The sequence below is a fragment of the Lynx canadensis genome, chromosome X (assembly GCF_007474595.2).
Source record: "Lynx canadensis isolate LIC74 chromosome X, mLynCan4.pri.v2, whole genome shotgun sequence".
In the NCBI taxonomy this organism is placed as follows: domain Eukaryota; kingdom Metazoa; phylum Chordata; class Mammalia; order Carnivora; family Felidae; genus Lynx; species Lynx canadensis.
The window spans coordinates 64,182,387-64,197,239 of NC_044321.2; the positions used below are offsets into that span (position 1 = coordinate 64,182,387).

Sequence of the window (14,853 nt, forward strand, 5' to 3'; positions counted from 1 at the left end):
AAATAAACACACCTTAACTCTAAACTGCAGGGCCTTTCTACTGTACTTCTCCCATCAGTGAATCATAAATTGCTAGTCTTGTTGAAGTATGCTAAATTAGGTGCAGTCTTCATTGCAGTAAGAGAAATGAGGATAAAAGTAAGCAGGGGAGGAATGATTGAAAAGAAAATAATCAAGAATAAGGCTATATAAGAAATAAATGTCTAGAAACTTGAGGGCAACTCATAGTTCACAAAATACAGCACCATGAAAAAAATTAACTTTGTATTAGAATTTAAACAAAACTTGGTAAACTTCATAATTAAAACTTAATAAAGAAACTTTACTAAGAAATGAAAATCAAAAAAGCATGAAAATATTTTCACACTAATTTTCAAAACAAGCCTTAAAAGTGATCTTACTCTATTTTCAATACAATTTTCATAAAGCCTCATGTACCACAAAACTGTTGGGAATGGGGTTAATATTTAAAACAATGAATTTTAAATGTCGCAAGTTCCATTCCCTCCCCCAGAGCTGAACTATTCATTTTGGAACCCAAAATGTTGGTAAAAAAAGTAAATGTTGGATATCACAGCAAACTGAAAATTATACAGGGTGCAAGTTTCCTTTTTGTGGATGTGAAAATTCTAACTTTAAAAATTAGTGCCAGTTGGTAAATGTGCATAAAATAATTCCCAAGATATATAAGTAATAAAGGTGTTTATCACTACCACAAATGTACAAATTTTGAAAAATGATCAAAAATTTTTTATCAAAAACTAAGAAGTGGCATTCATATTTTTCTTTTCAGTCACTCTGTTATTGTCTGATGACAACCTATAGGATTACAACAAAAACAACAAAATAATAAATCACTCAAATCTATTTCAAATTCTACTCAGTTTCTCAACCTCTGGGTGAAACAAAGTGCTGTATGAAGAATTCTAGCACAAGCCTGATCTCTGGGAAGGGAAACAGAAAAAGAAACAAATGAAGGAAGGATACATTAAAAATAGAGGGACACATGTACATGATAAAACCTAATTTACCTATAAGGCATAATGAAGTGGATGATCAAGCAGTATATATATATAGGTTAAGTGCTTTACACAGAGACAAAGAGTTGGTAGACTGTGAATATAGCTGTCTTCCATACAAAATATTCTTTTTTAATGTCTGAGACAAAGTGTGTCAAGTTGGAAAAAAAATCTACACACATACACACACACACACACACACACACAAATTTAGTTCTTAGGCTGATAGGCTACTGAATGTTTTGGAAAGCATCCTATTGCTGGAAGAGATACACACAGAAAGACATAGAAGAAACACAATTTGTTTCATAAACAGATATACATGCTAAGATCTTAAAGCTGGGAGTTAAAAGATTATTAGCATTCATGAGAAATATTATAGTTCACTGACTATTAATATCCAGCATAGGATTAGGCTTATACATATGTATGTTCTCACACACGTGTTTATTTCTTAGCAACTTATTTAATATTTAGACTTTTCTTCAAAAATTTCAGCTCATTTCCTACTTATTTTGCTATGCCTGAATCTGATATTTAGGTTTAAAGGTACTCTAAAAAACTAAAGTGTAAAATATTCAGTGTGATACAAATTACAACACATTCACAGGAGGTGGTGTTACAAAAAAGCAAAGTATAAATTGGGGGGAAAATGTTCAGATATAAAAGTAAAAATACTATCTTTCAAACTTTTATTTTCACACTTATTAAAATAATTTGCATGCAAACAGAAAATATCTGTTTGTTTTGTAATAAATGGCAAATATGCTCATCTAACATACCCTGGTGACTTTTGAATCCTAATAACTGAAATCAATATTACAGCAAAATGCTGTTCACTAGTGTTTTCACAGTATTTCACTACATATAAAATGTGCTTAAAAATGTCTTCAGCCTCATTATTCTAATTATCTAAACCTAGAAAATCTTGACATATGGGAAATAAATGTGGCATTTTTATTTTTCAAAATAAATTATAAATAAGCTTGAGATAGCTAAAATCACACAAATGGTAATTCTTCTACATTTGAAGAGATTAGCTCTTCATAGAAGAATGTCAAAAAATTTCACACTAAAATGATACACACAATACATGTTTGGGTATATCCATCAATTTAAGTAAATCTATGTTACTTTGATTAGGGTAAGCCAAATTGTTATTGATTTTAGGAAAACACAGGCACAAATTTAGTCTAAATGCAAAATTAGTCTAATTAGCAAAAATCAAAGGTAGAGTTTCAAATGTGAATGTTTTTGAATCTATAGTATGGTTAAAAGTGTCAGCTGAGTTACAACCAGAAGTCGTTTTGGTTTAGTGAAAAAAACAAAACAAAACAAAACAAGACTACAACAAAAAAAAATCAGCTTGATCTACTGTACAGTAACAGAAGTTAGTGCCATTAACAATTCATAACAATACTTTCTTAAAGCCTGAACATCATTCTTACTGCATGTGAAAACTGTTTAAAGTTGTTAGTACAGGAACAACCCAAACAAAAGAGCAAAGTTATGTATGTACTCCTTCCTTTGCACTTAAGGATTTTCAGATGCATAAAATGGTTGGAAGCATGAAACAAACACATTAGCTTAAGAAATGTTCTGGGATTACTAGGAATACATTAAAAAGTTTCTTTTATCCCCAAAGTCTGATCTAAGTGTAACAAATCTGCTGTTACAATAACAGAGATCAGTATTATCCCACTCACCTTAAAAATCTAAGTATTTAACAAATTAGTGAATTTGCAATCTCTCAAATTTGAGGAGTAAAACTGATCTTGGAACTCAAGCTCACTTATGGAATCATGTGCACTCTACTGCTGTAAACAAGACCATAAGGGTTTTAAAGATTTTTTTAATCTATAAAATAATTACTCAAATATTATTGTGCAGTGTAATGAGGTTCTTTTCTGAAAGATTGTAACAGAAGAACCCTTTGGAATGGTATGAGCAAAACCTATTAAAGTTGACTCAAAATACTTGCTAGCCAAAACATCCAATTCAAACTAGCTGCTTTGTTACATTTTAAAATTCAAATGAAAACCAATCACTCACAGCTGTAAATAGTAAGTGGTAGCAGAGATACATAAGCAGTAGACCAAGTCTACTTACACAAATATGTTCTAAGAAAAGCCTAAGGTACAGCATACTACACTTATGAAAGTTTGTTAATTACAACTATTATTTTGAGAGCCAATACAATTATTAACAACCTCTCAGCTTATAACATAGGAGTATTCATTCCTACCAAGTTTGTTCTATTTTTCCTTAGTCAGTAATGAATAACAGCATCTATTTTCTTTAATGATTCCAGTAGTTGTAGTTAATAGAGGTAGCTGAGCTACTATTCAAAGAAGTTATTCTTTGTGGATGAGGATTTTTTCAAATGTTTATGTTATTCTTTAAACTACACGAGTTCTATTAATGCAATAAAATATAATAGGAAAAAGAAAATGGATGCAAGAAACTTTTGCATTTGGCACCTTGTCTAGATCGATACCTCAAATGTTATTTTTTAATAAAGTTAATGCACACATCAAGACACACCACAAAGATTTGCTACATATTTACAAGGCACCAACCCTTTCTCACCTTTAACATGAATTAAGCAAATCAATGAAAAGCATATCAAGATCCCCCCACCCCCCAAAAACTGTAGTATAAATATATACTTCAGTTCAGTACAATGAAAGTTTAGCCTGGGAAGAGTAAAATAATCCAGATCGTTCTTACAATATAGAAACTGTAAACATTTAATAGCTGCCTATAGGATTGGTGTATTGTGCAAAAGTTATTATTACTGGGTACAAGAATCAAAATGGCAAAAACAAACTATATAAAACTCTGTAAGAAGGTGCTATACTTCTGTGATACAAAAGCAAAAGAGGGATATTCCATTGAGATAAAAATGTCATGCTACTCTTAAGAAGCTGAATGCTCCCTTAATGTAGTAAATCTGTAGTGTGTTTGTGATGTACTGTGTTGTGTGTGTGTGTGTGTGTGTGTGTGTCTATATGTGGGCAGAATTTTTTTTTTAATTTAAGGCCTAATAAGTAAGGCTTGTTTGAATAAATGAAGTGTGGAGATCAAAAGTCTTGAAAAAAATGTATACTGGCATAATGGAAAAGCACCAATGTGAAAGGAAGCAGAAGTCCCCACACAACTTGCTTTGTAGATTTCCTAGTAAATTCCCTGCAGTAGAAGGCCATTTAATTTTTTTTAAATTACTCTAAATTTATTAACTGTTAATAATTCCATCCCATGAGATGGCTAACCCTGGCTTTTTCTGTCATTTTACGCACTCTGCCTGATCTGGATGTACCAAGATTCAGAGGATCTTCAGTGGACACAAAATTGTCATTATCAGAATCATCATTATATAAAACAGTCCTCCTGCCTTGGTTTCTTGTTTTAATTCGAGGCAGTCTACTGAAACGTCCTGAAAACATGGTATCAAATTCATCATCTGCAATACGTGCACGTTTGGCTCTGGTGGCTCCTCTAGAAGTACCTCTTCCTCCTCTCCCTCTCCCTCTCCCTCTAGTGGCACCTGCACCTCTTCCTCGACCTCCTCGTCCCCTGCCTCCTCTTCCTCGGCCTCCTCTACTCCATCTACCCCATCTGCCCCATCTGCCCCTTCCTCCTGTGCCTCTTGTCTTCCAGTTTCTTTTTCCATTGGCATATTGCTTTCTGAGTTTTCTTTTAGGCCTGGTTTGTATGAATTTGCTATAGTCGTGGTCTCCATCTACATAATCTTGATCTGTTCTGGAAGTTGATTCAGAATCAGAATCAGAACCACAGGTACTTTCAGAACTCAAACTGGATCCTAACTCTCCACTCTCTGAGGAGGATAAATGTGATTTCTCTTTTGTTTCTTTTTTCTCTTTCTCTTCTCTTCCCATGCTTTCATCTTCTTCTGATGCACTAAGTAGTTTTCTTTTGATTCCTGTCCGAGGCTCTCTGCCATCACCATTTGTAAGGGGTCCATCAAGGGAGTGATCTAAATCAAGATGAATAATTTTTTAAAGTTAAGCTTTGACACGGAAGATTGATTACTTAGGTTCAAAAGTAAAATAAACATTGTATCAAAAAATGTTTAGCACCCAAAGATACATGGGGTAAAATCGTGGAGTGTATTGGAGTATAAATTTAAATCTGTTAGAAACTGAAGACACTGAAGTTTTTATTTTTGTCTGTGTTTTTAGGGGGCCAGGGAGGAAAGTATGGAAGGATGATGGGTAATGATGAAGCTGAGCAGAAATCTCAAGGGCTTGAACTCTAGAAAGAATTATCTAGGAATATGTATCAAAATAATTTCACTGACTCAGTGAACAAATATTTACTGATTACCTAATATGATGCTTGAAGTTTGAAATAAGGCAATAATGAGACAAAGTCCTTGCTCTTTGAATTTATATTTTAGTGGGGAAAGCTTGATAGACAATGAAGTAAATAAAAATATAATTTCAAGTAATGATACATGCTATAAAGAAAAAGAAAAGAGGGTGATTAAAAAATGCTCAAGTGTATACATGGGGTATTTTAGATAAAGACTTTCATATTGAGGTAGTATCTGAGAAAAGAACTGAATGAAGTGAGATCTGGGAAAAGAACATTCCAGTGGAGGAAACAGAAACCCAGTGTAACTAGAGTGTAAGAGAAAAGCAGAGTTGTGGTATATAACTGCTAGTGGTGAAGGGTTTTAAAACCAGAGAATGACAGGATCTGACTTACATTTTTAAAGGAGCACTACAGTTGCTCCACATAGAACAGATTATAGAAGGAACAAGATTAGAAGCAGAGATAAGTTGGGAGAACACTGCAATTGTCTAGGTAAGATATGATAATGGGATGTACCAACAGAGGTGATGAGAAGTGATTAGATTTAGATTATTTCCTTCTAGAGGAGCCATCAGAACCAACCTTTTATTTTTAAGGTTCAAACTGACAGGAATTGATGATGGATAGGATGTCAAGTGTTAAGTGTAGTATTAAGGTCAACTCTGAGGTCTTATGGCCTGAGAAACTGGTTGAATGGTAGAGATATTTTGCTAAGTTGGAGAATCCTGAAAGAGGAATAGGTTTACATAGTCTGGTAGAAAAAAAAAAAATCAATGTTCCAGTTTTAAATACTACAAGAGATCCAAGTAAAGACAATAAAAAAAAAGAAAAAGAAAAAAGCAGATAACGTAACTGTCAAGAGGTCAGGGGAGACTCATTCAGAGTTAGAGATATAATTTTGGAAATTTTCAGTAAGAGATGACATTTAGGGTCAAGAGAACTGAGGGCACTTATTCAGAGGGCAAACAGAAAAAGAAGGTGGCTGATGACTGAGACTTGGGATATTCCAACCATCTAAAGATAAAGAAGAATTGGAAAAAATAATTGAGAAGGAACAGCTAGTGAGGTAGGAGAAAAAAAAGGAGAGTGGACTGAAAAACTTGGAATGAGCAATGACTAGGGTTGTATGGTAACCATAGCAACAAGATTACTCTAATAGTCTTGGTATTATAGACTGAATTATGTTCCTCTCTCAAAAAAATACATATGTTGGTTTTCTGGAGAAAGATGATAATGGAGTGGGAGGACCCTAGGCTCATCGTGTCCCACAAACAACCAGATAACAACCAAATCATCCTAAAAACCTCAGAAAACAACTTGAAGACTGATAGAACAAACTCCACAACTAAAGGGAGAGAATAAGCCACATTGAAGAAGGTAGTAAGTCCACAGATATGGTTTAGGTGAGAAAAGGATCATGGGTGCTGCAGAGGGGAGGGAGCCTTGGTCACAGAGAAGGGCACAAAAGAGTAGAGCACACAGGGGAATGCAAAAGGAGAACAATTACCCAAAACCATTGGCTCGGAAAATAGAGGGGCTGATTTTCAAGAGTTCTTACAACCAGTGGGGCTTAAAGCCAAGAGTTTTAAAGGTTAGCAGGCTTGGCTGGGATACAGACCTGAGGGCACTGCCTTGCCCTTGGAGAAAAGGCAAGCAAACAACCTGGGGGCAGAGCAAGGAAATAGTGATTTGAAGAACACTTGGGACACACATAGGGGAGATTATTCACTCTTCTTGGAGGGCTTTCTTGAGAGGCAGTTTTCACAGAGAAGCTTCTCCAGAAACAAAGGAGCTGACCAGAGCCATTTCCCTCCCCTACCCCTCAGCATAACCACAGAGCCACCAGTGGGAAGCAGCACAGGCCCAATACTGGCTAAATAACTTGTTTATGAGAATCCCCACACCAATGCACATAGTGGGACTGTCCTTTTCAGTCAAGCTTGCCTCAGTCCCAGCACAGCTGTGGGCCCATCCCCCAGAAGACTAGCACAAGCCCCTACCACACGACATGTCTAAAGCCTGAAGTTTTAAAGGGCACCAGGATTGTCTTGGATAGAGCCTGGCAGGCACTGTGCTGCTCCTGGAGAGAAGGGAGGCAAAAAACCTAGAGGCAGACAGCTTGGAAACAGCAATCTAGAAAATGCTTGGGGCACACAGGTAGGAGATTATTTGCTCTTCTCAGAGTGTTTTGCTGAGAGGCAGCATTCACAGAGACTCCTCTCAGGGAACAAAAGAGCTGGCAGGTGCCATTTTCCTCCCCAGCTCCTCAGCATAAACAGAGAGCCAGCTGCAGGAATCAGAACAGTGCCTATACTGGCTTCCTAATGTGCTTACACCAAATCCCACACCACAGCACTCTGGTGAAGACTGCCTTTCTCAGTCAAGCTTGCACCAGTACTAGTGCGGTGGGCTCCTTCCCGAGAAGTACAGCAGAAAATTCTGCCCAAACTACAACTTCCAACAGAGTTCTGCAGGGCTTCAGTTCTAGTGGAAATAGTATCAGGAAACCAGAGCATTTGATAAGGTAACCAGAGCCTAGTTAAAACTTGCCATATTCTGGCCAAGGAATAAACACTACACACTGCAAACAAGAAGAGCCTATGCAGGCAACTGGCCTGAAGGATAGAACAGCTAAAACACAACAGCATAACAGAAGCAGCACACACCAGAGAGAATCCCTGAAGTGCCAGCTACTGGAAACTACATGACATCATAAAACAATTACTTTCAGGAGCAAGACACATAACTGGCTTTCCTGATGCACAGACAAAGACAAAGACTTAAGACAAAATAAAACGATGGAGGAATTCATCACACATGAAAGTACAAGATAAGGCCATGGTCACAGATCTAAGTGAAACAGATATACGTAATCTGCCTGATGGAGAATTTAAAAGAAGGATCATAAGGATACTTACTGGGCTTCAGAAAAGAATGGAATACATCAGGTAAACCCTTACCACAGAGATAAAAGAGTTAAAAAACAATCATTCAGAAATGAAGAAGGCTATAAATGAGATTGGAACAGGCTTGATGCAATGAACAGCAGGCTGGAAGAAGCAGAGGAACGTTTAGAGAAATAGAAGACAAAATAATGGAAAATAATGAAGCTAAAAAACAAGAAAGAAGAATTAGGGAACACAAAAATAGACTTAGAAGAATTAATGATTCCATCAAATGTAAAAGCATTTGTATTATAGGAGTCCCAGAAGAAGAAGAGACAGAAAAGGGGACAGAAAAGTTATTTCAAGAAAAAAAACAGCAGAAAACTCCCCTAATCTGGGAAAGGAAAGAGACATCCAGATCCAGGAGGCACAGAAAACTCCCATCAAAATCAACAAAAGAAGAACAGTATCAGGACATATTGTAATTATACTGGCAAAATATAGTGATAAATAAAAAACCTTAAAAGCAGCAAGACAAAAGAAGTCTTTAAGTTACAAGAGAAGAACCGTAAGGCTACCTGCAGATTTTTTAACAAACAGAAACTTGGCAAGCCAGAAGGGAGTGGCATGATATATTCAACAAGCTGGATGGGAAAAATCTGCAGCCATGAAGACTATGTCCAGCAAGGCTGTCAATCAGAATAGCAGAGATAAAGAGTTTCCCAGAAAAACAAAAAGTGAAGGAGTTCCTGACCACTAAAGCAGCCCTGCAAGAAATATTAAAGGGGATCTTTGAGTGGAAAGGAAGGACCAAAAGTAAGAAAGACAAGAAAGGAACAGAGAAAATCTCCAGATACAATGACAAAACAAGTAATAAAACATCACTAAATACATATCTATGAATAATTACTCTGAATATAAATGGACTAAACACTCCAATCAAAAGACAGAAGGTGTCAGAATGGAATAAAAAAAACCAAGACCCATCTATATACTGCCTACAACACATTCATTTTAGACATAAAGATGCCTGCAGATTCAAAGTGAGGAGATAGGGAAACATTTATCACACAAACTCCTGTAAACAGAAAGCCAGAGCAGCAACATGTTTATTGGACAAATTAGACTTTAAAATAAAGACTGTAATAAGGGATAAAGAAGGTCACTATATCATAATAATGGGAAATACAAGAACACCTCAAATTATAAATATGTAAGTACCCAACCTGGAATTACCCAAATATATAAAATAATTAATAACAAACATAGAGGAACAAATTAATAATAACATCGTAATAGGAGGGGACATTAATACTCCACTTACATCAATGGAAAGAGCATCTAAACAAAATAAAAAAGGACACAATGGTTTTGAGTGCCACACTGGATCAGATGAATTATCATATATACTCAGAACATTCCACCCTAAAACAGCACAATTTACATTCTTTTCAAGTGCACATGGACATTCTCAAAAACAGATCACATCCTAGGTCACAAATCACGGATTGACGAGGTAGATGAGAGAATAGGTAAATTAGAAGATAAAATTATGGAAAAAAAGGAAGCTGAGAAAAAGAGAGATAAAAAAAATCCAGGAGTATAAGGGAAGTATTAGAGAACTAAGTGATGCAATCAAATGAAACAATATCCATATCATAGGAATTCCAAAGGAAGAAGAGGGAGAGAGAAAGGGGCTGAAGGTGTATTTGAACAAATCATAGCTGAGAACTTCCCTGATCTAGGGAAGGAAACAGGCATTGAAATCCAAGAGGCACAGAGAACTCACTTCAGACATAACTTGAATCGATATTCTGCACGACATATCATAGTGAAACTGGCAAAATACAAGGATAAAGAGAAAAATTCTGGGATAAACAGGCCCTGACTTAAAACATAGACACATAAGGGTAGTGGCAGACCTATCTATGGAAACTTGGCAGGCCAGAAAGGAATGGCAGGAAATCTTCAATACGATGAACAGAAAAAATATGCAGCCAAAAATCCTTTATCCAGCAAGTCTGTCATTCAGAATAGGAGGAGAAAGGTTTTTCCCAAACAAACAAAAACTGAGGAATTCATGACCACTAAATCAGCCCTACAAGAGATCCTAAGGGGGATTCTGTGAGTGAAATGTTGCAAGGACCACAAAGTACCAGAGACATCACTACAAGCATGAAACCTACAGACATGACAATGACTCTAAACCCATATCTTTCTATAATAACACTGAATGCAAATGGACTAAGTGCTCCAACCAAAAGACATAGGGTATCAGAATGGATAAAAAACAAGACCCATCTATTTTCTGTCTACAAGACACTCATTTTAGACCTGAGAACATTTTCAAATTGAAAGTGAGGGGATGGAGAACTATCTATCATGCTACTGGAAGCCAAAAGAAAGCTGGAGTAGCCATACTTATATCAGTCAAACTAGATTTTAAATTAAAGGCTATAACAAGAAAGGAAGAAGGGCATTATATAAGAATTACAGGGTCTATCCATCAGGAAGAGCTAACAATTATAAATGTCTATGCACTGAATACAGGAGCCCCAAATATATAAAATAATTAATCACAAACATAAGCAACCTTTTTGTAAGAATGTGGTAACTGCAGAGTTTAATAATCCACTTACAACAATGCATAGAAGATCTAGACAGAGAATAAACAAAGAAACAAGGGCCCTGAATGATACATTGGATCAGATGGGCTTGAGAGATACATTTAGAACTCTGCATCCCAAAACAACAGAATATACATTCTTCTCGACTGCACGTGGAACATTCTCCAAGATAGATCACATACTGGGTCATAAAACAGCCCTTCATAAGTATAAAAGAACTGAGATCATACCATGCACACTTTCAGACCACAATGCTATGAAACTTGAAATCAACCACAGGAAAAAGTCTGGAAAACCTCCAAAAGCATGGAGGTTAAAGAAAACCCTACTAAAGAATGAATGGGTTGGGGCGCCTGGGTGGCTCAGGCGGTTAAGCGTCTGACTTCCACTCAGGTCATGATCCCCTGCGTCAGGTTCTGTGCTGACAGCTCAGAGCCTGGAGCCTGCTTCAGATTCTGTCTCGTCCTCTCTTTGCACCTCCCCTGCTCATGCTCTGTCTCTGTCAATAATAAACGTTAAAAAAATTAAAAAAAAAGGAAAGAATGGGTCAACCAGGCAATTAGAGAAGAAATTAAAAAAAATACATGGAAACAAATGAAAATGAAAAGACAACATTCCAAAACTTTGGGATGCAGTGAAGGCAGTCCTGAGAGGAAAATACATTGCAATTCAGGCCTATCTCAAGAAACAAGAAAAATCCTAAATGCAAAATCTTAACAGCACACCTAAAGGAAATATAAGCAAAAGAGCAAAAACACCCCAAACCCAGCAGAAGAAGAGAAATAATAAAGATCAGAGCAGAAATAAATAGTATAGAACCTAAAAAACCTTTAGAGCAGATCAATATAAACATGAGTTGGTTTTTGAAAAAAATAACAAATTGACAAACCTCTAGCCAGGCTTGTCAAAAGAAAGGGAGTTTACCCAACAGATAAAATCACAAATGCAAATGGATTTCTTACAACCAGTCCCTCAGAAATACAAGCAATCATCAGGGAATACTATGAAAATTTATATGCCAACAACTGGACAACCTGGAATAAATGGACAAATTCCTAAGCACCCACACCTTTGAAAACTCAAACAGGAAGAAATAGAAAACTTGAACAGACCCATAATCAGTGAAGAAATTGAATCTGTTATCAAAAATCTCCCAACAAATAAGAGTCCAGGACCAGATGGCTTCCCTGCGGAATTCTACCAGACATTTAAAGCAGAGATAATACTATCCTTCTCAAGCTGTTCCAAAAATAGAAAGGGAAGGAAAATTTCCAGACCTCATTCTATGAAGCCAGCATTACTTTGATTCCTAACCAGACAGAAACCCAGAAAAAAAAAAAAAAGAACCAGAGACCAATATCCCTGATGATATGGATGCAAAAATTCTCACAGGATACTACCAAATCCAATTCAACAGCATATAAAAAAGATTACTTACCATGATCAAGTGGATTCATTCTTGGGCTGCAGGGCTGGTTCAACATTCTCAAATCAATCAATGTGAGTACATCACATTGATAAAAGAAAGAAAAGAACCATATGATCCTGTCAATCGATGCAGAAAAGGCCTTTGAACAAAATTCAGCAACCTTTCTTAATAAAAACGCTTGAGAAAGTCGGGAGATAGAAGGAACATACTTAACATCATCAGAGCCATTTATGAAAAGCTCACAGCTAATATCATCCTCAATGGGGAAAACTGAGAGTTTTCCCCCTGAGATCAGGAACACGAGGGGTTGTCCACTCTCACCGCTAGTGGACGGTGGTGTTAATGTAGTGTTAGAAGTTAACGTAGTGTGAGAAGATCTAGCATCAGCGGTCAGACAACAAAAGGAAATCAAAGGCATCAAAATTGGCAATGATGATGTCAAGCTTTCACTTTTTGCAGATGACATGATATTATACATGGAAAACCGACAGACTCCACCAAAAGTCTGCTAGAACTGATACATGAATTCAGCAAAGTCGCAGGATACAAAATCAATGTACACAAATCAGTTGCATTCTTACACACTAATAATGAAGCAACAGAAAGACAAATAAAGACACTGATCCCATTCACAATTGCACCAAGAAGCATAAAATACCATGGAATCAACCTAACCAAAGATGTAAAAGATCTGTATGATGAAAACTGTAGAAAGCTTATAAAGGAAATTGAAGAAGATATAAAGAAATGGAAAAACATTCTGATTGGAAGAATAAATATTGTTAAAATGTCAATACTACCCAAAGCTATCTACACATTCAATGCATCCCAATCAAAATTGCACCAGCATTCTTCTTGAAGCTAGATAGCAATCCTAAATTCATATGGAACCACAAAAGACCCTGAATAGCCAAGGTAATATTGAAGAAGAAGACCAAAGCAGGAGGCATCACAATCCCAGACTTTAGCCTCTACTACAAAGCTGTAATCATCAAGACAGCATGGTATTGGCACAAAAACAGACACATAGACCAATGGAATAGAATAGAAACCCCAGAACTAGACCCACAAAACGTATGGCCAACTAATCTTTGACAAAGCAGGAAAGATAATCCAATGGAAAAAAAGACAGTCTCTTTAACAAATGGTGCTGGAAGAACTGGACAGCAATATGCAGAAGAATGAAACTAAATCACTTTCTTACACCATTAACAAAAGTAAACTCAAAATGGATAAAGGACCTGAATGTGAGACAGGAAACCATCAAAACCCTAGAGGAGAAAGCAGGAAGAAAAATCTTTGACCTCAGCCGCAGCAATTCCTTACTTGACACATCTCGAAAGGCAAGGGAATTAAAAGCAAAAATGAACTATTGGGACCTCATGAAGAGAAAAAGCTTATGCACTGCAAAGGAAACAATCAACAAAACTAAAGTGCAACCAACGAAATGGGAAAATGTATTTGCAAATGACATATCAGACAAAGGGCTAGTATCCAACATCTATAAAGAACTCACCAAACTCCACACCCGAAAAACAAATAATCCAGTGAAGAAATGGGCAGAAGACATGAATAGCCACTTCTCTAAAGAAGAAATCCAGATGGCAATGGGCCCGTGAAAAGATGCTCAATGTCACTCCTCTTCAGGGAAATACAAAGCAAAACCACACTCAGATATCACCTCATGCCAGTCAGAATGGCTAAAATGAACAAATCAGCAGACTATAGATGCTAGAGGATGTGGAGAAATGGGAACCCTCTTGTACTGTTGGTGGGAATGCAAACTGGTGCAGCCACTCTGGAAAACAGTGTGGAGGTTCCTCAAAAAATTAAAAATAGATCTATCCTATGACCCAGCAAATGCATGGCTAGGAATTACCCAAGGGATACAGGAGTGATGATGCATAGAGGCACTTGTACCCCATGTTTATAGCAGCACTTTCAACAATAGCCAAATTATGGAAAGAACCTAAATGTCTATCAACTGATGAATGGATAAAGAAGTTGTGGTTTATAATACACTGGAATACTATGTGGCAATGAGAACGAAGGAAACATGGCCTTTTTAGCAAAGTGGATGGAACTGGAGAGTGTTATGCTAAGTGAAATAAGCCATACAGAGAAAGATAGATACCATATATTTTCACTCATGTGGATCCTGAGAAACTTACAGGAACCCATGGTGGAGGGGAAGGGAAAAAAAAAAGAGAGAGGTTAGAGTGGGAGAGAGCCAAAGCATAAGAGACTCTTAAAAAATGAGAACAAACTGAGGGCTGATGGGGGGTGGGAGGGAGGGGAATCTGGGTGATGGGTATTGAAGAGGGCATCTTTTGGGATGACCACTGGGTGTTATATGGAAACCAATTTGACAATAAATTTCATATATTTAGAAAAAAAAGAAAGTTAAAAAAAAAGAGAATAAACTGAATGTTGATGGAGGATAAGAGGGAAGGGAAAGTGGGTGATGGTCACTGAAGCGGGCACCTGTTGGGATGAGCATCAGGTGTTGTATGGAAACAATTTTGACAATAAATTTCATGCTAAAAGAAAAAAAA

The 14,853-nt window shown here is 36.7% G+C and overlaps 1 protein-coding gene across 3 annotated transcripts in view; it reads right to left on the minus strand.

The window, feature by feature from the left end:
• Positions 1-4,065: 4,065 nt before the first annotated feature.
• The window catches only part of BRWD3 (bromodomain and WD repeat domain containing 3), a 243,496-nt gene continuing 232,708 nt past the window's right edge, over positions 4,066-14,853 (minus strand). For all 3 annotated transcript variants that reach the window (XM_030304700.2, XM_032592278.1, XM_030304699.2), the window contains one exon: positions 4,066-5,016. In XM_030304700.2, coding sequence (XP_030160560.1) covers positions 4,262-5,016 — 755 coding nt within the window. In that variant the 3' untranslated portion in view covers positions 4,066-4,261. The remainder of the gene's footprint in view (positions 5,017-14,853) is intronic.